The sequence below is a fragment of the Phalacrocorax carbo genome (genome assembly GCF_963921805.1).
Source record: "Phalacrocorax carbo chromosome W unlocalized genomic scaffold, bPhaCar2.1 SUPER_W_unloc_4, whole genome shotgun sequence".
NCBI classification, from domain to species: Eukaryota; Metazoa; Chordata; class Aves; order Suliformes; family Phalacrocoracidae; genus Phalacrocorax; species Phalacrocorax carbo.
In genome coordinates this window covers 462,979-488,255 of record NW_026990255.1, presented here as the reverse complement: position 1 = coordinate 488,255, position 25,277 = coordinate 462,979, and the positions used below count along the sequence as shown (strand labels likewise).

The 25,277-nt window shown below is 45.0% G+C and overlaps 1 protein-coding gene across 1 annotated transcript in view; it reads right to left on the bottom strand.

The window, feature by feature from the left end:
• The window catches only part of LOC135310871 (E3 ubiquitin-protein ligase ARK2C-like), a 68,727-nt gene that overhangs the window by 13,840 nt on the left and 29,610 nt on the right, over nt 1–25,277 (bottom strand). The window contains exons 2-3 of the mRNA XM_064439946.1: nt 4,358–4,667; nt 2,138–2,263 (exon numbers count right to left, since the gene is read on the bottom strand). Coding sequence (XP_064296016.1) covers nt 2,138–2,263; nt 4,358–4,667 — 436 coding nt within the window. The remainder of the gene's footprint in view (nt 1–2,137; nt 2,264–4,357; nt 4,668–25,277) is intronic.

Genomic DNA, 25,277 nt, shown 5'->3' with positions numbered 1-25,277 from the left:
CTGTACAGCATCTTGATGCTGAGATGCGAGGTTCGAGAGCTATGATGCCTATGGTACTGTCGTGGTTCAGCCTCAGCTGGCAACTGAACACCACGCAGCCGCTCGCTCACTCCCCCCCCACCCCTGTGGGATGGGGAAGAGAATTGGAAGAGCAAAAGAACTTGTGGGTTGAGATAAGCACAGTTTAATGATTACAATAAAATAATAATTATTATTATGATGATAATGACAATAATGTTAATATAATAAAATGGAAAAGGAAGGGAAAGGAAAAAAAGGGGGGAAAACACAGAAACATGAACGATACAACTGCTCACCACCCGCCAACTGACGCTGCCTGTCCCTGAGCCGCGATTGCTTCCTCCCTCCCCCGGCCAGCTCCTCCCAGTTAACATACTGGGCATGACGTTACATGATATGGAATATCCCTTTGGTCAGTTTGAATCCGCTCTCTTAGCTGTGCTCCCTCCCCTCCCGGCTTCTTGTGCACCCAGCAGAGCATGGGAAGCTAGAAATGTCCTTGACTAGTACAAGCGCTACCCAGCAACAGCCCAAAACATCTGTGTGTTACCTCAACATTTTTTTCCACGGTAAGTTCAAAGCACAGCACTATACCAGCTAGAGTGAAGAAAATTAACTTTATCCCAGCTAAAACCATGACAGGTACACAGGCTGCCAACAACCAAAATGTGAAAGATAAGGACCCAGATAACAGGTTGGATGGTTATCACTAAATGCGGATGCAGAAGATGATTTAAGGAACCAAATGGGGGTTTATTTCTTCTTCACCAGATGATTTTAATTGAGGTTGGGCTGTCCAAGATGACTGGTTACCTTCAGCTCTTCTTTCCATCCCTATGTCCCACAACAGTGCTTACCACCTACCGCCTCCAAGTGAGCGCCACTGCTGCTCATGCAGTGGTAACACATTAGAGGAAAGGTTTTATATCTGTCACTGGGAAAAACTGTACATGTGCCCCAAGGGGAAGTGAGTCACCCAAATATATATACCCAGTATATAATTTCTGTCATCCCCACTCCTTAGGTTTTATAAGGCTATGGAGCAACATGGCGGGGGAAGGAGGGAGGAGGAGGGGAACATAAAGCGATCCTTTTAATGATTATAATTAAACACTCTGCACCAAAAGAGAGGCAGAAAGAATGGATCTATCTAGATGGTATGTGAACCACTTTGCAAACTGATCTGAACAATGTCATCCCGGACAAATTCAGCTCACAGTGGTGCCAGTAATAGGAACACCTGAGAAGAAAATGGCAGAAGGATCTGGCCATATTTTAGGTTGCATATTATTACCCTGGAGGGGGACACCCCCCACCCCCCCAAATGTTAAAAGGGCTCTCCATTTGCAGAGCAAAGTGCTCAGATGTTAGGAAATGCCATAATTAAGATTTCCTGTGACATTTTATTTCAGACCCCTTGTGCATATACATTATGATCATCTCTAATTACATGTTCACATGCTATTTTTTCCATTCAGTGCACAGAACAGACTTTGCTCAGCTAACAAGCAGCTACTCAGAAGTACAGAAGTATGTTTTTATTTTCTTATTCTTCCAAGTAGGGCCCCATACCTTATTAACTGTGCAAGAGCTCAAAACCAGCTCTGAAAATGAAATGATCAATTACCTGCTCAGCTCAGGGTATCAAGCACTACAGTGGCAGAACTATTAACAACTGTTAATTCATTTACACCACCCTGCGGGGCAGGGCAGCACCATGTTCCCCAATTTAGACCACAGAAAATGTTGTGGCCACTGTTTTTTGAGTTCCTGGTATACAGCAGAAGATCTAGTTCAGGCAGAGACATTGGTCTACAGGAAAAAGACCCTGGAGGAAGATTAATGCTTGGCTGCACTCTGCATCCATGGATGGAGAATTATGGGCAATATCAATGCCTCAATGTTATCATATACATGCATAAAGGCTTTAGCATGCACTCATGGCCCTCCCAGAGGTGAGTTTTCCCATTGTACGCTCCCCACATTGTATCTGTTGAGCTGCACCATTAGCTTTTATGAAAGCATTGATCCATGATGACATTCACCAACCCTTGCAGCTTCCCCAGGACTTTTTAAACACCTCATTCAATGCACAAGTGAAATGTGGAAGACTTACCAGTCCATGCCTTCGGCTAAATACCTGGGCTGGGGCCCCATGGGTTGCAGAGTTTGCAGTTGGTGGCTGAAGTCAAAGCTGGGATGTAGATAGTGAGGCTGAACAGACATGCGTTCTTGATCCCACCTGTGGGGAGGAGGAGAGCAGCAAGCGAGTTAGCCACACAACGGGCACTGTGTATGTACAGCTCCTGCTCCAAGCCCCTGTCAATAAATTGGGGGAATACTCAAGCTGTTGGGCTCGTGAATATGTGTCCAAGAGAAAAGAGTCCAGGAAGGTGTCAGGGATGATGGGAAGAGGAACCCAGAGCTACGTCATTTACTCATGGTCACCATGGACATAACGATAATGCAGACCTCCACTCTCACCCCCTGTGGCATCCACATACACCCAGGTTTACAAGAGATGCTATTTGGTGGTGACATGGAAAGAAAAAGAGGAAACCAAACAACTTCTTCCTTAGCAGTTTTGTGCCATTTGCACTATTTTCTTTTTCTCCACTGTCATACCCATAAACAACAGACAAGATAAAACTTGTCCCTGGTTCAGCCATTATCCATCATCATAAAGAAGCTGCAGGTTGTCTTGCCTCCCCATGCAGAGCATAAACTCCTGGGGAACCTCATTCATAATAGGATTACTCGGGAGTAACTGAAAGCAGAATTTACTCTTGCTGGCCTTTGCCAACATTTCTCTGGATGATGGACAGGCCAGGATGGGATCCAGCTCCTTCTCCCCCAGCTCTGCCGCCTTTGCAAGCAGGGAAAGGAAAGCGGTAGAAAATATAGCAAGGTTTTTCTAGGGATTTGAATCTCTTCTTGTGATCATTGCTTATTTAAACTACTTGGGGGAAGAGCACATGCTGCTTGATTAGTGTCCACATTTGGAGAGAGACACAAGGTAGATGCACGAGCAGGATTTGCATTACAGACAGACTCATACCCCTTGCTCCCTGCTGAGTCCCTGCTTACTAGCAGGGCCATTGCAAAGTAAATCTATGGGAAACCACTAAAGTAAATGGTGCAGGGAACTGCTAGAAAAAGATTTTTTCATGCAGCCACAGCTCAGAGGCTTCACTTCTGAAGGCACAACCCAGATTCCCATTACTGGGACCTCATGTCCCACACCTGTAAGATTCCTGACACCCTCCTCCAATGCAGCTGTGCTTTCAGAAACAGGCTGTGGGACCAGGCAAGAGGTTCCTGCCCTTTTACACACCACAACCCATTTGCAAATGTAACACTGACAGCATTTACCAAAGCAGCTTCTGCGTGGAACTGTGCTCCATGCTTTTATTTGAATTCAGCTTATGACTAAGAGATAAACACTTGTATCATACATGCCTCAGCCTCACACATATTTGCTACCCAATTATTAACTAATCATTAAATCCACCTAAAATCCAGATTATGCAAAACAAAACAAGGATGAGAAGAACACACAATTTTCAGACAGAAAGGGTATGGAAAGAAAGTATTTTCCGCCTGTAGCATTTTTCCCAAATGAAGCATTATTGCAAAGACTCATCCTCTGATTCTTGTTCCATGGGTACAACCCACAAATAGCTTCCATATGTTTCCAAAAAAAGCACTCCTCTCGTACATGCTTTCTAAACCCCTCTCAAGAAACACAATCAGGATAAGGCCAGGCATCCATTTTCACCTCTGCTGAGTTACAGTAATTCTCTCTGCAGTCATCAGCCCAGTCTGAATTTAGGCTGCTCTCCATGACTGAATGTGCTGCAGGTCAATGACATCATTCTCTCATAGATCTGGGAAGCCTAGCTAGACCCAGAGGACCAAGTTCTTCATGTGCAAAACCTGATGGGACAGGTGGATACAATCTCTTACACGGTTTTGAAACAGCAGCTATGAAGAGGTAGCTTGTGCATGCAGTCTATTGCTCTCTCTGCCATGCAGGACAGGTTCAATGCAACACCAAGGTGTTACCACCATGATTCTCCTATGAGTGACAATAATAGGTGACCTTGGGACATACTAGATGAGCATGGTATGGATCCCATGGGAAAGGTATACCTGCAGGTGCAACCTGCCCTGCAGATTCCCTTCTGGTGGATGCATTTTAGGCGTACACAGATGAACTTGTGAAGAAAACCCAACATTACTATCACATACTGCCAGGGCTTTGCAGAAGCCACTTTGCTGAAGTGAGGCTGATGTAGCTTCTCAGTATCTTTCAGGAAGAGTAAGCCCCCCTTACCTGGGATGGGACATGAGCCGGCAGTGCTGTGCCTTGAGGAGCTGCTGCTGGAGGAGATATCGCTGGTGAAGCGCCTGAGGTAGGAAGGAGGGTCCGGCCACATCCTGGAAGGGCAGGGCTGGCACCTGTGCCAGGGGCTGGTGCAGGGGGCCACTGTGCTGGTGTGCACGGGCCATGTGGGTGGACAGCCCTGGCTGGGGCTGCACTGCATGAGGCAGGGTGAAGTCAGTGGAGAGCTGAGGCTGGGGACCCAGGTGGAAGTGCCAGCAGGAGGTAGCATGGGGATGCTGAGACCTTTGAAAAGGAGCACCTGGAAGAGAAGAGCATGGCCATCACAGGGGCCAGCAGCAGCCAGGGCACCCCAGCCCAGTGGTCACCCATCCAGGGCAAGACTTGAGCAAACAGTTATCTCTCTCCTCTGCCAAAAGGATTAAGAAAGAGAAAACAGGTCAGTTAATGTTGATTACATGCTGATTTTGACTAAAAATTTTTCTTGTCCAAAAAACGTTGGAACCAAAACATGGGTTTGGGTTCAAAGTGACTTTTTGGCTCCAAACTGAAGTGTATACTGACGAAAACTGCATCAGCTTGTTTTGGTTTGCCTGTCTTAAAGAGAAAAGGAACAAAAATTTTAATAGGGCCTGTAGTGATAGGACAAGGCGTAATGGTTTTAAATTAAAAGAGGGTAGATTCAGACCAGATGTAAGGAAGAAATTTTTTACAGTGAGTGTGGTGAAACACTGGAACAGGTTGCCCAGAGAGTTGGTAGACGCCCCATCCCTGGAACCATTCAAAGCCAGGTTGGACTGGGCTCTGAGCAACCTGATCTATTTGCAGATGTCCCTGCTCATTGCAGGGGGGGTGGACTAGATGACCTTTAAAGGTCCTTTCCAACCCAAACCATTCTGTAATTCTATGAAAAAGCCTCAACATTTTAGAAAAGGAAAAAAAAGTCTGTTTTCTAAAATATGTTTTCATGGATTATGAGCTCACTGAAGTTTTCAAAGCTTGCTGACTTTCTAGCAAGGTATTTCTTTCCAGCAAGGTATTCAAGGTATTTCTTTGCCTGTCTAAAAATGTTTCATAGGCAAAAAAATAACCTCTGCTCTAAGAAACTGTCTTGCTGACTGTAGGACGTGAATGAGACACCTTCCACCTCTGAGAGCTGGGATTAACACCGTGCATCTTTGCTGCGACCCTTCAATAGCCTGTCCTCATGAGCTGCATGCAGGGAGAGAGAGGCTGTGGGAAACACAACACAACACAACACGAGACCAGCCATGAAACCAATGGGAATGAGGAAGAAATGAGGTGTGAAAGATATCTGTAGTGGAGGCTTTTTGCAAAACATCTGGGACTGGCTTGCACCTTCCTCAAGATCCTTGCTTGGATGGGCCCTTGGCCCAATCCAGCACACTAATTCCTACATTCCCGGAGCATTTACAGGCATCACAGCAAAGCTTTTGGCTCTTAAACTAGGCAGAGAGGCATCTCAGAGGTGAAGGATGAGACTTGAGTGAGGCTATTAGAGATGCCTCTTTGCTGAGGATCAGCCCCAGAAAGCCCTGGCAAACAAATAACAGTGCACAACAGAACATTTAATCTCAGAGTTATCTATTTTCAAGTTTACCCTCTTCTGTTCATCATATCTAGCTGCAAGGGGCCTTGGTGGAGACTGATTTCCAAGTCCACACATTGATCTTGCATACACAAGGCAAATCCAGTGTCACCCTGCTTACACCAGCTGAGCACCCTGGCTCCAAGTAACTCACCGTGACCAACAGTGGAATCTGGCTCGCAGGCGCTCACCCCTATTCAGTGTCATGGAGGATCTCATGTTAGCAGTGTCTATTATATGATTACTCCACTAGCACATCTTCCTTCTCTTTCTTAAGATGCAGTTTTGTCCTAGATCACATTTGCATTGAAACCGGCAAGCGCTGACCATAAAATGCTTCAAGAAAATATGATTCATGGATTTAATCTGCTTTTTGCCTGGACAGTAATGTCTGCCACAGTGGAGAGCAATCCATGACTAAAAACCAGTCCAGATACCCCACATACCCCACTCCAGCTTTTTTTACTCCCCAGAACAAGGGCAGGGCTGACATTTTCATTAGCTAAGCTTTGAGGACATTTTTTTCAGCAAAGACGATGAGGTTGAAAACTGTGCCTATCAAGCTCCAGAGCCGCTAATTGCATCCTCCAAGAGCCACATTCCCCACCACCTGTCCCAATAGTGGCTGCAGGAAGGCAATGTTGCCCTGGGATTGGCAAGGCAGAGACCCTATCCTCACTCAATGGGCTCCAGAGTTTTGGTCCTCATCCTACAGCAGGATTTTCCTTCTCCATTAGGATACACTGATTTTGCAGGAAGAGGGGTCAGCCAGATCTTAGATGTTTTTTTATGGCCTACCCCAAAGGCACCTAACAGGTTCAATGGCTTCAGTGGCCTTTGCAAATACTTGTCTCCTCCAGCTGAAGAGGGAGGGGGGAGCCCAGTGTCCTTGCTGCAGAGGAAATGTAGTCCTCACCAGCCCTGAGAGGCTTTTGACCTGAGGCCAACCTGGAAATACATGTCCCTGTGTCCAGCTTGCTGGTCAGGAGGAGAGGGTCCACTCCACTGTGTGAGGCTCATCGACGTGCTCCTCCCAGTGGCATGAATAGCTCCAGCTGCTCATATCTGGAGCTGTGGAGGACTGATTTCTCTGGGCTCACTGTCAGGTTGCCCATCTGCCAGAAATTCTTTCCTTGTCCTGTTGCTTCTTCCTTTCATTTAAAAGCTACTGCTGTGGAAGATGATGACAGCTCAGAGCAACATCAGATCAGCAGCTCTGAGATGTGCAATGCAACACTTCTGTATCAGCAAAGCAGACAACTTACTCCAGTTTCGTGCAGTCTCGGATTAACTGGTTGAGGCCAAATGTCATTGAGATCAGAGACTTCTGTCTCAATGCAAGCATCTAAACTGATTTATTACTCAGCAGAGCAGGGGGGTATTTTCCCTCTTTCTTTGCCTTTCCTCTCCCTCTCCATATTAGTTCCTCATGCTCTTCTGTTGACCATACACAAGGTCTGCTGTCTTTCTCAGCCTGCCCACCCACCCAACTCCCAGCTTGGACAACCCTTGTTGCCTTACATCCCTCTGACCTCAGCTAAAGTCTGACCCCAGTTAATACAGGTCTAAAAAGTGCCCTGCAAAAGTCTAAATGTTTGCCCTAACACATGGAGGCAAAGATGGGATCTGGTGGAGATGTGAATCAGGTCTTGGGCAAACCAGGCTATCTGTGGAGTGGGAAAGAGGAGGTATGTGGTCCTCTGACATGCCTGGGGCCAAGCCTGGCCCAAAAGAAACTACGGCATGGCATGATGGTATAGGACCATGTGGCCATGGGTGCCCCATCCACCTTGTGCCTTTGGGTGAGCACCAGCAACACCTCCCTGCCTTGCATGATGCTCTGATAGCTGCTGCATCCAGTCCCCCTTGGCTGCTTCTATCACGTCCTGAAGCCAAGGTCAGTGCCAAGGATCAAGGGGTGGGGGAACTGGCACTTCATTAATTCCTGCCACTGCCAGAACATGAGAGCAGATCAGTAGCTGCCCCAACTGGTCTGGCTCACTTCTGCTACTGTGACAGATGCTGCGGCTTCGCGCCATGATGCCAAGGACCCACCATGGAGCTAGGTCTGCTGTATTTCCCACAGCTACGCAGCTCGTCGATGCTGTGGCCCCATCTCCCTACCTGCACTGTGAAGATGATCTTCAGCTAAAAAGCCTGTGGGGAAGATCGCTTAACAGATATTTACGAAGCTTAGCTGGAAGATGGCATTGCAGGCTGCAGTCTCAAACCGATGATGCAGGCACGTGGATAACTGAATCTGTTCGGCTGCTTGCCACCATGCTGTTTCTACCTGTCACTCATGCAGGTTCCGAGCACAGCAGAAACCCACAGGGAAACTCACCATGTCCTCCTTGCTGCTGCTTTCTCACTTCCATGGCTTTTTCTTTTTTTTTTTTCCTCAGTTCTACAGTTATATTTATTGTTTCTATACATTATCTGAAGCAGCCTGGACTTTTTTCACTAAAAGAAATGCTCCCAATTCCTTCACGCCTCCAGGTGAACCCCATAATGAAAAGTTCATATATTTTTGCAGGTTGGTATATGAAATTGAGTCACAGAAATACTGGCCTGATACTGGGTATTTCTGTCACTGGGGATTCTCCTTTAGCATCAGTCAGGATTTGACTATGCACATGCAAATTTATCCATCCACCAATCCATTTTTTTTTTTGCTAGCTCTGAGTCTCAAATATCATAGGACTATTTTTAAATCTTTGTGGAAGTACAGTCCATGTTAGCTGTGTCTTTCGTTCTGTGGTGGGGCTTTTCATTCAAAAGCAAATATGCTTTAGCTTTTTATGTCCAGAGGTATGCAAAAGAAGGCATCTTTTAAATCTAGTACAGTAAACCATTTATGCTCCTCTTTTAAAGAGGTCAGTAAGGTGTATGGATTAGCTACTACTGGATGTATATCTTGGACTATCTGATTTATAGTCTATAAATCTTGAACTAGTTAATTATTATTTTTTTTGCCTCCAGATTCCTTTACTGGTAATATAGGAGTATTATATTCTGATTCACATTCTACTAAAAGCTCATATTTTAAAAAATTTTATAATTAACTTCTCTAATTCTTTTCAAGCCTCTCACTTAATAGGGTATTGTTTTTGTCTTACCGGCTTGGCTCCAGGTTTTAACGTTACTTTTACTGGCTCTGCCAATTTAGATCGCTCCGGAGCTCCGCTCACTCAAACCAAAGGAATGGCTACATTTTCCACTTCTTCGGGAATCTGTTCTTCCCTGGAGGAATCCTGTAACATAAACATTCTCGCCTTTCTGGCTTTTGATTCTGTTATTAGTAATTTAATCTCTCTGTCTTTAAAAGTTATTTGAGCATCTAATTTACTTAATAGGTCTTGTCATAACAGAGGCAGTGGACATTTAGGCATATACAGAAATTGGTGAGTTGCTCATTGCTTCTCCAGTTTAAACTTTAATGGCTCTAAGAAAGACTAATTTTTCTTTACCCTGTCGCGCTAACAACATCTACTGATTTATTACTAAATTCCTCTTTACATGTATTCAATACCAAATAAGTGGCTCCTGTATCTACCAAAAATTCTATTTCTTCATTTCCTAGCTTCAGTGTAACCAGGTGTTCAGCTAGGGTTGATTCCCCTGGTGTCTTTCATGTCAAGCTACTTAAGCATTTTACTCAAATTTCTAGGTTCAGGTTCTTCTAGTTTCTGAAGTTTTTTTACAATATTTGGGGCTGATTGTCCCATGAATATAGAGGCCAATTGAATTGCTTTTTCTGGTTTTTCTGGGTCCAAATTAGTATATTTTCTGACAGTCACCTTCAGTCTTTCTATAGAGGCTGAAGGGGACTCATTTAATTTGTCTTACTTCATAAATTTTGACCAATTTATTGCTTTTGGCATTGCATGTCTTACTCCAAATAAAATCTATCTCTGATATCTAGTCAACATTCCCCTGGGTCCTGGCTGATTAGGGGCCCACTCGGGATTTGTAGATGAAAAATTCTTATTCATTGTTCTCTGTAAATTCCCATTAGCATGTGCTCCTGCACCTGCCTTCTGGCTGTATTCCATGCCATTTTCTTGTCAGTTTCAGCAAGCAAAGTATCCAGTATCACTAGTAGAACAATACTTTTTCAAGTTCTCACCACATTTTCCTCTTTTCAAAAACATTGCCGTAGAATCTTGTGGACATATCTCACACTATTTCTGCCGCTCTGGATGATTCCACAGTGTAAAGAATAAATCAACATATGCCACTTCTTCCCATTTACCTTCCCTTTTTACAAAACAACATTAATTGCAAGATGGTATTATATTGCAATGTCTCATTTTCTGGCCATTTTACTCCACCTTCCAACTGATATATTGGCCACCAATGATTGCAATATTCAATTAATGGTTTCTGAGTTAGTGGGTCACCACCCCTGATGTCTTTCCAATGCTTCAAAATACATCCCAAAGGTGTTCTTTGTGGGACAGGTTTCTTACTCGGAAATGTTCCCATCTCTCAATCGGCTAGTAGTTGTGATTGTGCACTATCACAAGTACTAGTCAGAGGGACTCCAACCCCTGTTAGAGCTCCCTCCGGGATTCCACTCTCACTGGAAATCCCCCAGTGAGATCTCTAACCCTCTGTTAGATATCCCTGGAGACTTCAACCCCCTGTTGAAGACTCCCCTACCCTTGGGCCCTGCTCCACAGGCTTTCGCCTAGCAGAGACTTACCAACCGAGGTACCTCTTGGCCCCAACCCTGCGTAGCTTTCGCCGCACCTTACGGGCAGGCCTGTGGGACTCAAACCCACTATCCTATCCTTGGTGGGACTCAAACCCACTATCCTATCCTATGTGGGAAGCTAACCCCACGTATTATTCTACCTAAGTTTCTTCTTAAAAGAATGCCTTGTTTACCTCAATCCAGGGGATCTTGCTCAGAATTCTCCGGTCCGGGGATCGGAAGCTCTCCCCGAGAATCCCTCGGTGCCAGCTGGAGGTCTCACAATCCCATGGATCCGTGGAGATTCAAAAGCAGGGTCCCATCTGGGTCGCCAAAACTGTTACTGAAAAACGCAGTAAAATCAGAAACAACTCTTTAACACCAATTTAGTATTAAAGAGCAGGCATTCTTTATTCACGGCGCCGGATGCATGGGGGAGTGCTCCTCCTAACGTGCATACCTTACACACCTTTCCCATACAATTTATAGATCAAAAATTTACCTATTCATACATATTCATTATTGTCCTTTCTACTGATTGGTACAAACTTGCTCGTTCCACATACAGATTACTGCACAAACTCAGTTGTCTTCTTCTATTGTACTCTTTTGAGTAGGTGGTATTACTTGGGTCGGTGGTCCGTGAGTCGGTGGTCGCGATCTCCCCCTGCCGGAATTACCTTTTACCCATTTGGCTCTCAGTCTCGGCAATCCTGGCCAGTTTTCTCAGTCCACTACACGAAACTACATTTTGTCATCCTTTTCTGACAGAAGCACATTGTCTATTGTTTCTTTCACATTAATGATTACCTAGGGACTAAAATACAGATCAAAGAATACACTGATTGGTATACTCCATGTCCCCAGACTTAATGTCCAGTTGGATAGGGCTGTACAAGGAGTATAGCAACATCCATGGTTGGTTAAGTCTATCGCTCTGGTTACACTATGTGTAATCCAAGTCTATTTTACATGCCGTACGGTGGGGAATGCAAACAAAATTGCAGCTTTTCCCAGTTTATTAGCAGGAGTCTGGGCACAATGGCTCTTCTCCAGGGTTTTGACTGTTAGCCCAATTAAAAAAAAAAGTTGAAAAGGAAGTTGGAGGGTACCAGGGGCCTCTTTAGTCAAAGCAGGCAAGAAAGCTCATAATTCTGTGGTTATACATTACTAGCAGGGTGTTATATCCATGTGAATTAGACCCCCAACCTCTAAATAGGAAAATTAACCAGGCTAAGGAATTAATCCTCAATTTTAAAATAAAAAAATTAAAAATCCTGACAGTGGTCTATTGCTTGTCTCTGTCTGCAGAGAGCAATGGGGAAGCATTTGGAGAGAGCCCTATCCCTGCCCTTGGGAATGTAAAAACATGCTGAGTTGTGCACTCAGGAGCCTTCGACTTTGATGGGCAGCGATATGCTGCAGCCAGTTGTTTAGAAAGGGAAATTCAGTACTTGGGTTTCCAATGCTTCCTTGCTTTCACAGTGTCCAAAGCCCTCCCCAGGCATTTGGAAGTGCTCAACACCTGCCTTAAAACACTGTTAACTGCTCCTAATGACCGGCCGGGGGCGGGGGCTTGCAGCAGCTCCCTCCTACCAGTAATGATACGCAGGACACCCAGACACAGGCAAAAAGCCAAAACCACGGGGGAAAATCCCCAGCTAGATGTTGCAGGGACCTGGAAGGATCTCGAGCATTGCACTGCATTGCTCATGGAGGCTTTTAATTCTGAGACAGCCCAAACCAAAACCCTCCACCCAAATGCTGCCAGACCTGGTGGGTCTGAAATCCAAATGCAACTTTAACCCTTCTCTGGAGAAGGCATTAATGGGAAGAGCCAATGCTCTCAGATGTCTCTTGTCTTTAAGCAAAAGACTTTGTGATCCCACTTGGTCTCAAACCTACATCTGCTCAGCATCAACCCATGCCATGCTGCAGCAGCTCAGACAGGAGCCGAGTCCTTCAGTATGCCCATACCCCATGGGCACTCAGGAACCAGAGCTCTGTGCCAGAGTCCTGGCACAGCCCAGGGGATGGGACTGCTCTGTCCCACAAAGCTGTGGGGATGCAGCAACAGCACCCCAAACCTGTACCAGCCCCAATATCCCCTTCCTTCTCAGCAGCATTTGGTGTCAGCCCTCTCCTCTCTGCATACCTTATCTCCCCTATCCATAGGGATTTCCAGCAAGGATTTCCATCCTGCTCTCCCCTTATCCTCAAAGAGGGGAGAGGTGCTTTTTGGGGCACGGTTTGCCTGACCTGCTTTAAACCTCCCTGCTAGGGACTGATCACTGAAACCTATCCTAAAAACAGAGAGGAGGCTGGTGGGGGTGGATGGGTTACTTGCATCAATCCCATCTGTCTCCATTTTCCATGCATTGATTTTCCCCCCACCCTATTTCAAATGGAGCTGTAATCACCAGCTGGGTTTTCCTGCTTGATATATTTATCTGCAGCTTAAGCCCAGAGGTGGGAGATCTCATCCAACATGTCTGTACAAGTCCAGAGTGAGTAGCAGTGATTTTTTGGAGTGGGTTTGGGAAATGGGTGGAGTGTTTTGCCATTTCTGGGAACAGCATATCAGGTTAGATGGGGGACATTTTTGCAGTCATAGAATCATTTATGTTGGAAAAGACCTTTAAGATCATTGAGTCCAACTATAAACAGTCTAGCCTTTCTTCATTGCTGGCTCTCTGGCAAATCAGCCCAAAATCCAGAACTTTTTGACAGCAGAGCACAGCTCTGAGTTTTGTTTCTCCTAGCATCTGCAGAAATATGCCACTAAAACCAGCCATCTGACCTCACGGAGAGAGTGCAGCCCTGGGAGCAGCAAGAAGTTAGCCAGCTATTAAAGAAAAGGGAGGTGGCAAGTGCTGGGTGTGTCATTACTGCCACTATTGATGCTGAAGGCTAAAAGAATTTGTAGAGGTGAGGGGCAAGGATGAGAGCCAGGACATGAGACATCCGCTTGCAAAGGGATCAGTTGATCCCACGTTGCAGGTCACCTGATTTCATCCTAAACCTTGCAGAAACATGCCAGGTGCCGTGCATAGCATTTACTGGGCCATGTGAGACCCTCAGCAGGGCCAGGAGGGCAACACTGCAGCATGTGTGGTACCTGCCACCCAGGGAACCAATACACTGTACAGTCCCCCTCAATTTTTTCAGAGACCACTCAAAAACCACACCAAAAAATGCCCCTCACCCCACAAGGCAGAAGCCATTCAGCAGCTGACACTTCTTCCAAGTGACAATATACATAAGACAGGAATGTCTGACAAATGCTAGGGTACAAAAAATTATTATCTCTTAAGAGAGAGAACACTCCTGGTAGATGGGTCCATGGGATGCAGCAAATGCAACAAGGTTAGCAAGCTCCCTGTACAACACTATAAGGTCCTATCCTGAGCCCACAAGCTCACCACCTAGTCCAAGAGCAGCCCTCAGCACAGGGGCTTGCACCTGTGGAGCTCCTGCAAGTTGCCACTGGACCTCTTAAGTTAATTAACCTAAAGGACTTCAGAGGTTAGACCATCACTGTGCACTGGTTGGAGGTGCCATGCAGGGACCTGTTTTCTCTCCCAGCACTGCAGCAGCAGCTATGGTCCATTTCAAGGACTTATAGAGTTAGAACTGTTGTGACTAAAATTTGTTGCTTCCCCCAGCAGGGGGAAGCAGGAACAAACAACCAACCACCTACATACACCAACTCCCCCAGTTAATATACTGGTCATGGCATCACAAGGTACGGAATGCATAGCCCATTGGCCAGTTGAGGTCAGCTGTCTTGGCTGTGGCCCCACCCCTCCCAGCCTCTTGCCCATGTGGCAGAGCATGGGAAGCTGGAAAGGTCCCTGACTACTACAGGCACTACAGTGAAGAGAATTAACTCTAGCTCAGCCAAAACCAGCACATGCACACTCATCGTGGGTAGTGTACTTTGGTTGTTCTGTACTGGGTACAAAACCTTTATAAGTGTTTGTACTTCTGGTTTCGTGCACACTTGTTGTGAGTGGTGTACTCTGGTATTTAGTACGTGCGTATGGGCGTGGGTTAAGCTTTGTACTTTTGCAGTAATATACTTTTGATATTGGTACAGTTATGTAACCTGCATAAGTTTTGTACTTCTGGTGGTATGGATTTATTGATACTGAACTCGGATACTGGCTTGTTGACACTGAATTTGGATATACCCGTCAGGCATTGTAAAAGTGATAACTAAGTAAAATGAACTGAGTTAACTCTGGTGTGACTGGTGAATGAATGAGTGACTGAGACGCAGCATAGCTGCAAAGTGAGTGTGCTGTTCAGCATGTAGTATTGGGCAGAGATGTTTGAAAATAACAAACCCCAGAAAGAAAAGGGAGGACATAGAGGATCAACCCAAGGATTTGGGATTGCCCCCTCCACCCCTTAATTTGTCTCCCCCACATCCATCATTGTTATCTGAAATGGATGATAACAGCGAGGAGGAAGGAGCAATAAGTGCTTTTACTCCTGTTACAGCACGGACCAGGAGTAGAACAAAGAAAGCTCCACAACTCCTGGCTCCATTATGAGAGGTAATGGGGGCAGGAGGGCCGGCTAGAGTAAAAGTACCCTTCTCCACTACTGATTTAGATGCCTGGAAAGAGGTAGCTAGGGGATACCGGGATGACCCCTCTCGAGTGGCAAAACAATTTGAATTAATAATAAAAAACCAGGACCCTGATTGGACAGATGTAGATTTGATCTTGAGGAAATGACGGAAACAGAAAACCAATTAGTATTAAAACTGCACGAACTCATGTGCAGGCCCAAATTACTGGGGGAACCTTACAAGGGAATGTGGACGATTACATTCCCCTGACTGACCCCCATTGGGACCCCAATGACAAGCGTGATTATAGATTATTAAAAAGATACTGAGATTGGATAAAATTGGGATTAGAAAATGCAAAAGCTGTAAATTGGTCAGCATTATATGCTGTCAAACAGGGGCAGAAAGAGACCAATACTGAATTTTTTGGATCAACTGAGAAATGCCATGTAAAAATACACTACCCTAGATCCCTCCTCGGATGTGGGACAACAACAACTTGTTTCTCTGTTTTTGGGGCAATCATCTAAGAAGAAAGAAGCTACAGAAGTTAAAAGAACCGGAAATACGAAACTTAGAGAAATTACTTGAGGAGGCATGGAGAGCTTTTAGGAATCAGGAGAATGTGGATAGAGGAAAATTGATGAAAGTGATGGCAACAGCTATGGTGGCAGCCTTGGAACAGAGAGGAATGGTAAACAGAGAGGAATGGTAAACAGAGGAGGATTTAGAGGACAAGGAAGGGGAAGGCCCTTTGGAAATAGAGGGGGACTAGGAAAGAATCAGGAAGGACATTGGAAAAATGAAGTTAGAAGACCAGAAGGGAATAGAAAAACCAATTAATAACTATTTACAGCATGGGCTATTACTAGAATGTGAATCATAATATAATACCCCCATATTACTGGTAAAAAAGCCGGATGGAATTTATCGGGTAGTACAAGATTTAAGAGACGTGAACAAAATTATTAAGCTACCTGTGGTAGCTAATCCTTATACCTTACTTACTAAATTGCAAAATAATCAAGTATGATTTACAGTATTAGATTTAAAAGACACATTCTTTTGTTTGCCTTTAGCCAAAGAAAGTTAAAATTTATTTGCATTTGAATGGGAAAGCTCTACCACTGGTAGGAAAACCCAGCTTACCTGGACAGTGTTACCCCAAGGTTTTAAAAATAGTCCAACAATCTTTGGAAATCAATTAGCACGAGAACTTGAAACGTGGGATCCTCCCTCCAGGGAGGGAGTCCTTTTACAGTATGTGGATGACTTATTAATAGCAAATGAAACAAAACCTGATTGTATACAGTGGACTATCAGTTTGTTGAACTTTCTGGGACTAAATGGGTATCAAGTCTCTCAATAGAAAGCTCAGATGGCGTGGCAACAAGTAACCTACCTTGGATATGAATTATCTGGAGGATAACGGGAATTAGGAACAGAATGAAAAGAAGCCATCTGCAGAACCCTCCTCCCTCGGATGGTAAAAGAACTCAGGGCCATTTTGGGAATGACAGGTTGATGCTGGTTATGTATTTATAATTATGAAATAATAGTAAAACCTTTGTATGAACTTTTGAAAAACAACCCCACTCGATTGGTCTGGTCCACAGAAGCTCAAAATGCATTCAAGACACTTAAAAAGGAACTAATGAAGGCCCCAGCCCTGGGCCTACCTGATGTGACTAAACCTTTCTGGCTGTTTTCCCATGAAAGACAAGGTATAGCTCTGGGAGTCCTAGCTCAATGGCTAGGACCCTACAGAAGAGCTGTGGCCTGTTTTTCTAAACAGCTTGGCAAAGTAAGCAAGGGGTGGCCAGGGTGCCTGCAAGCTGTGGCGGCTGTGGTCTTGAAAATTCAGGAGGCCCAGAAAGTCACCTTAGGCCAAAAGATCACAGTATCAGCACTGTTGGAACAGAAAGGGAATCACTGTCTTTCCCCATCCCGATTTCTACAATACCAGGCCATTTTAATTGAATCAGATGATGTTACTGTTGAAGTAACCAGTGTTACAAACCCAGCTTCTTTCCTCAGTGGAGTGACTTCTGAACCATTAACACATGATTGTCTTGAAACTATAGAGACTGTGTACTCCAGTAGACCATATTTGAAAGAAGAACCTCTGGAAGATGGACAAGATTCCTGGTTCACGGAAAGAAGCAGCTTTGTCCGACAAGGTACTCGAAAGACTGGATACGCGGTGACAACAGCGAACGAAATAATTGAATCTCAGTCACTACCTGCTGGAACATCAGCTCAAAAGGCTGAAATTATTGCCCTGACGAGGGCCCTGGAGCTGGCAAAAGGGAAAAACATAAATATATGGACAGATTCTAAATATGCCTTTGGAGTTGTCCATGCTCATGGAGCAATTTGGAAAGAATGAGAGCTACTAACTACACAAGGAAGGCAGATTAAGCATGCTGAGGAAATTCTGCGCTTATTAGAAGCAGTCCGATTGCCAACCAAAGTCACCATCATGCACTGTCGAGGACACCCAAAGGGTAACACTGAACAGGAAAAAGGTAATAGATTGGCTGATTATGAGGCTAAACAGGCAGTGGAAAGAATGCAAGAAATTTTAGCCTTAATTCCAGATAATAGAATTAAGAGCCTAGGTGACCAAGAAAATATTGAATATTCTAAGGCTGAAAAAGAATTAATAAAAGAAATGGGAGGGTGGGTTCCCTCCAGGGGATGGGCCCATTTGAGTGACAGCTGAATTATAATTCCTGCCAAACAAATATGGGGAATTGTTAAAGAGGAACATAATAGAACACATTGGGGGGCAGACTCCCTTCTAAATCAGAAATTAATAGGGAGAAATTTATATACTACACTCCAGCAGGTGACTCAGCAATGTGAAATATCACAGAATCACAGGTTAGAAGGGACCTCAGGTATCATCTAGTCCAACCTTAATTCAAAATATGTTTGAAAAATAATCCTAATATAGGTAACCGGGTACAATTGGGGAATATTGGGAAAGGAAATATACCGGGGACCATTGGCAAATTGATTTCTCAGAACTTCCAAGAAAAGGAGGGTATAGATACCTATTGGTACTCACAGACACCTTTTCCGGATGGCCAGAAGCATTTTCTTGTAGAACAAATAAAGTGAGGGAGGTTACTGAGGTACTATTAAATGAAATAATACCCCTATTTTGGGGTACCTACGATAATTTCATCAGGCAGGGACACACATTTTTGTGCAGTAGTGCAGCAAGTCAGCAAGCAATTGCATACACCTTACAGACCACAAGCCAGTGGACAAGTAGAAAAAATGAATCACATGATAAAACAACAAATAGCAAAGATATGCCAGAAAGCAAGCCACTATTGGTACCAAGTGCTACCTATTGCACTACTTTGAATATGTGTAAAACCTATGGCTAAAGAAAATTTGAGCCCTTTTGAGATACTATATGGAAGACCATATTAGGCACCAAGGGGAGGATTTAAACCAGTTGGGAGATCATTACTTATGAAATTATGTTATATCCTTAGGAAAACAATTGGAAAAGGTTAATAAAAGTGTTTTGGGAACCATGGCCAAAGGGTTTGATCATCTGATCCATCCATTTAGCCCTGGAGACTTGCTTTTCCACCACAATGGGAATAGGAAACCAGGTTCCTGCTTATTCTATCAAGAATAGGGCTGCAGGTGGCCCAGCAGCAACCAGGTAGGATGTCTTTTCTGACAGAAGCACATTGTCTATTGTTTTGTTCACATTAATGATTACCTAGGGACTAAAATATAGAACAACAGATACACTGATTCATACACTCCATGTTTCCATAATATAACATCATCTCTGGTTGATTAATTTCATCACTTTGGTTACAATATGGCATTGCACCTGTCGTGGTTTAGCCGGCCGCTCAGCCCCACACAGTCGCTCGCTCACTCCCCCACCGGTAGATGGGGGAGAGAATCAGAAGGGTAACGCTCGTGGGTTGGGATAAGAACAGTTTAATAATGAAAATTAAAAGAAACAACAACAGAAATGCAATGTAAAGGAGAACAACGAGAGGCGCAAAGCCCCAGGGGAGGGGGGAAGGGAGGGGAGAGGGGGAACGAACCACCAAAACAAACTGTATGCAACGCAGCCGCCCACCGCCCCCGAGCCGCAAACTGCCCCCCCTTAATATACTGGTCATGGTGTCACATGGTATGGAATGACCATGCCATTGGCCAGTCAGGGTCAGCCGCCCCCACCATGGCCCTGCCCCTCCCAGCCCCGCCCGCCACCACGCAGCAGAGCGGGGGAAGCTGGAAAGGTAGCTGACCCCCACAGTGAGGAGAATTAACCCCTTCTCAGCCAGAACCAGCACAGCACCCAAGGAAGAAGCATCCTTCTGTTGCAATGAGGCCATTGCAGGAATTTTTAGGTGGATAAATTTCAACACTGCATCCAAAGCTACCACCACCACCAACAAGGTCTTCCCACCTCTCTTTTGCATAAGACATAATCCAGCTCCCACAGCTGGGTCTCTGGAGAAAACATGAGGCATGGTCCAAGGTTGGGAAGCATTTGTTTAACATCAGGCCGGTGCCAGTTGTGTCTGCTGCAAACCCACATACACTGGCTTCAGTCTGTCTGCAGGAAAGACGGCAGTGGTGGGTCTGCACTGCCTGTGCTTGCCATCAATGAATGGCTTTTTTTTCCTTTAGATTTAAAGGCAATAGGGTGTCAGTAATTAAACTAGTTTAGAGACACAAACCCAGCTACCTCAAACAGAAAAGCTGTTGCAGAGCCAAAAGATTAATCCATGTGAATATTAAAAACTAGAAACTACCAACAAATCCAGAATGAACCAAGCCAGGTGATAAGGGAGGCCCATATGCAAACCTGCAACCCCTAGTTTCATGTCTTCTCCAGCTGCCATGGGAGGAATGAGGGGCTTGAGCAGATGAGGAGGATGTGTAACCAGAGTGATGGAATTAACCAACCATGGATGTTGCTATACTCCTTGTACAGCCCTATCCAACTGGACATTAAGTCTGGGGACATGGAGTATACCAATCAGTGTATTCTTTGATCTGCATTTTAGTCCCTAGGTAATCATTAATGTGAAAGAAACAATAGACAATGTGCTTCTGTCAGAAAAGGATGACAAAATGTAGTTTCGTGTAGTGGACTGAGAAAACTAGCCAAGACTGCCAAGATTAAGAGCCAAGAAGGTAAAAGGTAATTCCGGCAGGGGGAGATCGCGACCACCGACTCACGGACCACCGACCCAAGTAATACCACCTACTCAAAAGAGTACAATGGAAGAGGACAACTGAGCCTGCGCAGTAATTTACATGTGAAGCGAGCAAGTTTGTGCCAATCACCGAAGAGAATAATATCGAATATGTATGGATAAGATGAATATGTATATTTTTGGTCTATATAAATCACAAGGGAAAGGTGTGTAAGGTATGCACGTTAGGAGGAACGATCCCCCGTGCATCCGGCGCCGTGAATAAAGAAAGCCTGCCTTTTAACACTACATTGGTGTTACGAGGTTTATTCCCAATTTCAGTGACAGATGCAGGGGAGGAGGAGAGGGACCCCGGCAGCAAAGCCTGCTCTTTCCTTCAAGCAAAACACAACCTCCAGCAGTCTGCTCCCATCAAACTAGTTCAGGCAGAGCTAAACTGAGTAGCACAGGGTAGGAAACTGGGCTGGGTCCAGAGTCCTCACAAAACATCAAACCCTTGGTTGGACATGATGGGCACCTCGCAGGATGGAGAGCATCAGGGACCTGGGGAAGGTGCTGGGAGAAGGAAGTGCTCCTCAGGAGGGGACAAGCCAAACCATGTGACCTTAAAACACCCGAAAGGAGGGTTACCAAGGCAGTGGCAGTCAAGTTGATCTTTCTTCACTATTTTCTTTCAAAAAGAATTACCTCCTCCCATCATGCACAGGAGAAAACCGCCCAGCTGGGACATGAGCTGACCTCCCATTGTGATTTTTACCATTCCTGACAGTGATTTTGCTGAGCCCACTCAGACAGACAGAAACATTTCTCCTCTCTCACATGGATGTTGTTTTTATTACATCTACCTTGGAAACCTACACACTGCCATTCAGCATAACCAGCAAGCACAGCAGGTACACAGCAAGTAGGGAGGCTACGCAGGACCAGCAAACGCACTTTGAGAAGCCCATCAGCAGTACCAGGCTGCCACTGTTATCTTGCTTGCCAAAACCAGCCTTGCTGCTGAGAAACAAAAATTGGCATTCAGAGGGAATTCAGCTCCCTCTGTGCTCTTCACAGAGATGACAAAACAAAGAAGCTATTTTCAGTTACAGGTTGCAGAACAACCTGTAAATTGTTGTTTATAGGGCTGGTTAAGTGCCCCATAAATACAAATAGTGGCAATGACTGGAGTCAGGTGAGCTGTAGGGAGGAAAGGGGGATGCTGTAGCAGGGAAAGCATGTGTCCCCAGGGCTTTTTGCACACCAGGCACGTTTTAACTTAACTGATGCATCCACCCATGTTTTCAGGATCAGTCACTGCCTGCCACATATGAGGTGAGTTTTCTCTCATGCTGATGGGTTATTTTATGTTTACAGTGTGTCATGTATGGGCTTTTAGTGGTTTTAATGGGTGTGAGGTTCAGCTGCTCCTCAAACTCCTGCTCTTGGACCTCTGGAGGTTGTGGGAGACCAAGTGTCAGACACCAGAAATCGGTCTAGGGTAAATTACTGAACCCAGTTAGACCAGCCATCCATGCCAGCACAAGAGCCAAGGCATTTGCCAGTTAATTAGCACAATACTATTAGGAGAAGTTTGGTGACCTTGGGGAGAAGCCTGCAGCCTTTTTTAGCTATTTCCACAAGAGTCTAACCCCCGGTTAAACTGATACTTTGACTCTGCTTTTCCCAGATGAAATTTACATGGGCAACTTTTATGTCAGATGAAGCCTTTAAAAGACCAGATTTTCAAACAAATACAGGATGTGGTGATGTACCTAAAGGACATCCAGAAATGGCCAAGCAGATGCAACCACACAGCAGACCATAGCCTGACTGACCGTTTGCACCTTGTTGGGGGCCTAAACAAGCAGTTAATCAATCTCAGACTGGCTCAAGCTTTCCTCCACCCCCAGAAACTCATTTTTCAAAAGGGCTGTCCATCCATTGAGGACAGGAAGCCAGGAGAGGAGGCTGGCAGATGGACTCTGTTCTGTTTCACAGCTGCTGATTAAACCGAGATGATGATACTTGGCAAAATGCCAAATTAATTAACGCTAGCCACACAATCTACAAATCTCTTTTGGCTTTTAAAAAAAAATCTAAATTCATTTTCACATACCTCACTGACCAGCCATTTTCCCTTGATTTTGCTGTTCCTGATGTTAAATCTCTCTTTCATAGGGAGCTTGTACCATTTTTAGACACAAGTTTGAATGTGTGGCAAAAGGGACTTGGAGCCTTTATAGCTCTTGGCCCTTCGGAGAGGATGGACTAGTCTTCAGCTGCTATTTAGCAAAGGCTTGCAGTGCTGCACATGACCTCTTCCTTGATATTATGACCTTTCAGCTACATTTATGAGATCATCTGAAATTTGTTTGATTTTGGTTCCTCTGCAGGTCCTTCAAGCAGACTTTTAGTGCTGTGGTGAATCACAGTTCATTGGCTGTTTTCGCCCAAAATCATCCCCTTGAGGCACACATCAGACTTCTCCATCCTCCCGCATCACCCACCAAGTGTACCCAGGTCCTCGAGCGAAAGTAATCCCACGAATGGGTTTGCCTTTGCCGGAGGCAGGAAGAACCCAGACTGTTTTCCCCATGTTGTGGTTTAGCCGGCAACTCAGCCCCACACAGATGCTCACTCACTCCCCCACCGGTGGGATGGGGGAGAGAATCAGAAGAGTAACACTCATGGGTTGAGATAAGAACAGTTTAATAATTAAATAAATAAAAACACAACAACAAAAATGCAACGGAAATGAAAACAACGAGAAGTGCAAAACCAGGAGAGGGGGGAGGGAGGGGGATGAACCACCGAAACAAAACACACGCGGCACAACCACTTACCACCCAGCAAACCAACACCACACCTCCCCAAGCCGTAAACTGCCCCCCTTAATATACTGGTCATGGTGTCACATGGTATGGAATGAACATCCCATTGGCTAGTCGGGGTCAGCTGCCCCGGCCGTGGCCCCGCCCCTCCCAGCCTCCCACCAGTGGGGCAGAGCGCGGAAAGCTGGAAAGGTAGCTGACCCCCACAGTGAAGAGAATTAACCCCTTCTCAGCCAAAACCAGCACACCCATCATATTTTTTACATGCACTACAGGTACTCTATCCCCTTCCACAGTATGTAAGAAAGTATGTAAGACATCATAGGAGTAACTGAAACATGGTGGGACAACTGAAACAACTGGGGGATCACAGTGGACGGTTACAGGCTCTTTCGTAAGGACAGGCAGGGTAGAAGAGGTGGAGGAGTTGCACTCTACATTAAGGGAAACCTCGAATGTATCGAAGTCAACTATGGTGATTGCGACTGCTCTATCAAATGCCTCTGGGTTAAAGTCAGAGGGGTCGTCTCCAAGCAGGACCTCATGGTGGGTATCTGCTATTGACCTCCTAACCACGATGACAATGCCGACGAAGCGATATTTGGGGCACTAAAGCAAGCTTCTGGCCAACAGAACCTGGTCCTGATTGGGGACTTCAACTACCCAGACATCTGGTGGAAGAACAATACGGCAGCTCGCATCTCATCCACCAAGTTCCGGAATGTATAGAAGACTGTTTCCTGATACAAATGTTAGATGTGCCAACCAGGAATGAGGTACTGCTGGACTTGCTATTCACAAACCAAGAAAGCCTGCTTTGTAATATCTCGGTTAGCGATAGCCTTGGCTGCAGTGACCACAGTATTGTGGAGTTCGGGACCCTGCTGAGCATGCTGAAGGTCAGTTCTAAGACAAGGGTTCTGGATTTTAGAAGAGCAAACTTCAGTTCACTCAGGGCTCAGTTGGGAGGGATTCGATGGGAAGCTTCCATGGAAGACAAAGTATTGTTCTACTAGTGATACTGGATACTTTGCTTGCTGAAACTGACAAGAAAATGGCATGGAATACAGCCAGAAGGCAGGTGCAGGAGCACATGCTAATGGGAATTTACAGAGAACAATGAATAAGAATTTTTCATCTACAAATCCCGAGTGGGCCCCTAATCAGCCAGGACCCAGGGGAATGTTGACTAGATATCAGAGATAGATTTTATTTGGAGTAAGACATGCAATGCCAAAAGCAATAAATTGGTCAAAATTTATGAAGTAAGACAAATTAAATGAGTCCCCTTCAGCCTCTATAGAAAGACTGAAGGTGACTGTCAGAAAATATACTAATTTGGACCCAGAAAAACCAGAAAAAGCAATTCAATTGGCCTCTATATTCATGGGACAATCAGCCCCAAATATTGTAAAAAAACTTCAGAAACTAGAAGAACCTGAACCTAGAAATTTGAGTAAAATGCTTAAGTAGCTTGACATGAAAGACACCAGGGGAATCAACCCTAGCTGAACACCTGGTTACACTGAAGCTAGGAAATGAAGAAATAGAATTTTTGGTAGATACAGGAGCCACTTATTTGGTATTGAATACATGTAAAGAGGAATTTAGTAATAAATCAGTAGATGTTGTTAGCGCGACAGGGTAAAGAAAAATTAGTCTTTCTTAGAGCCATTAAAGTTTAAACTGGAGAAGCAATGAGCAACTCACCAATTTCTGTATATGCCTAAATGTCCACTGCCTCTGTTATGACAAGACCTATTAAGTAAATTAGATGCTCAAATAACTTTTAAAGACAGAGAGATTAAATTACTAATAACAGAATCAAAAGCCAGAAAGGCGAGAATGTTTATGTTACAGGATTCCTCCAGGGAAGAACAGATTCCCGAAGAAGTGGAAAATGTAGCCATTCCTTTGGTTTGAGTGAGCGGAGCTCCGGAGCGATCTAAATTGGCAGAGCCAGTAAAAGTAACGTTAAAACCTGGAGCCAAGCCG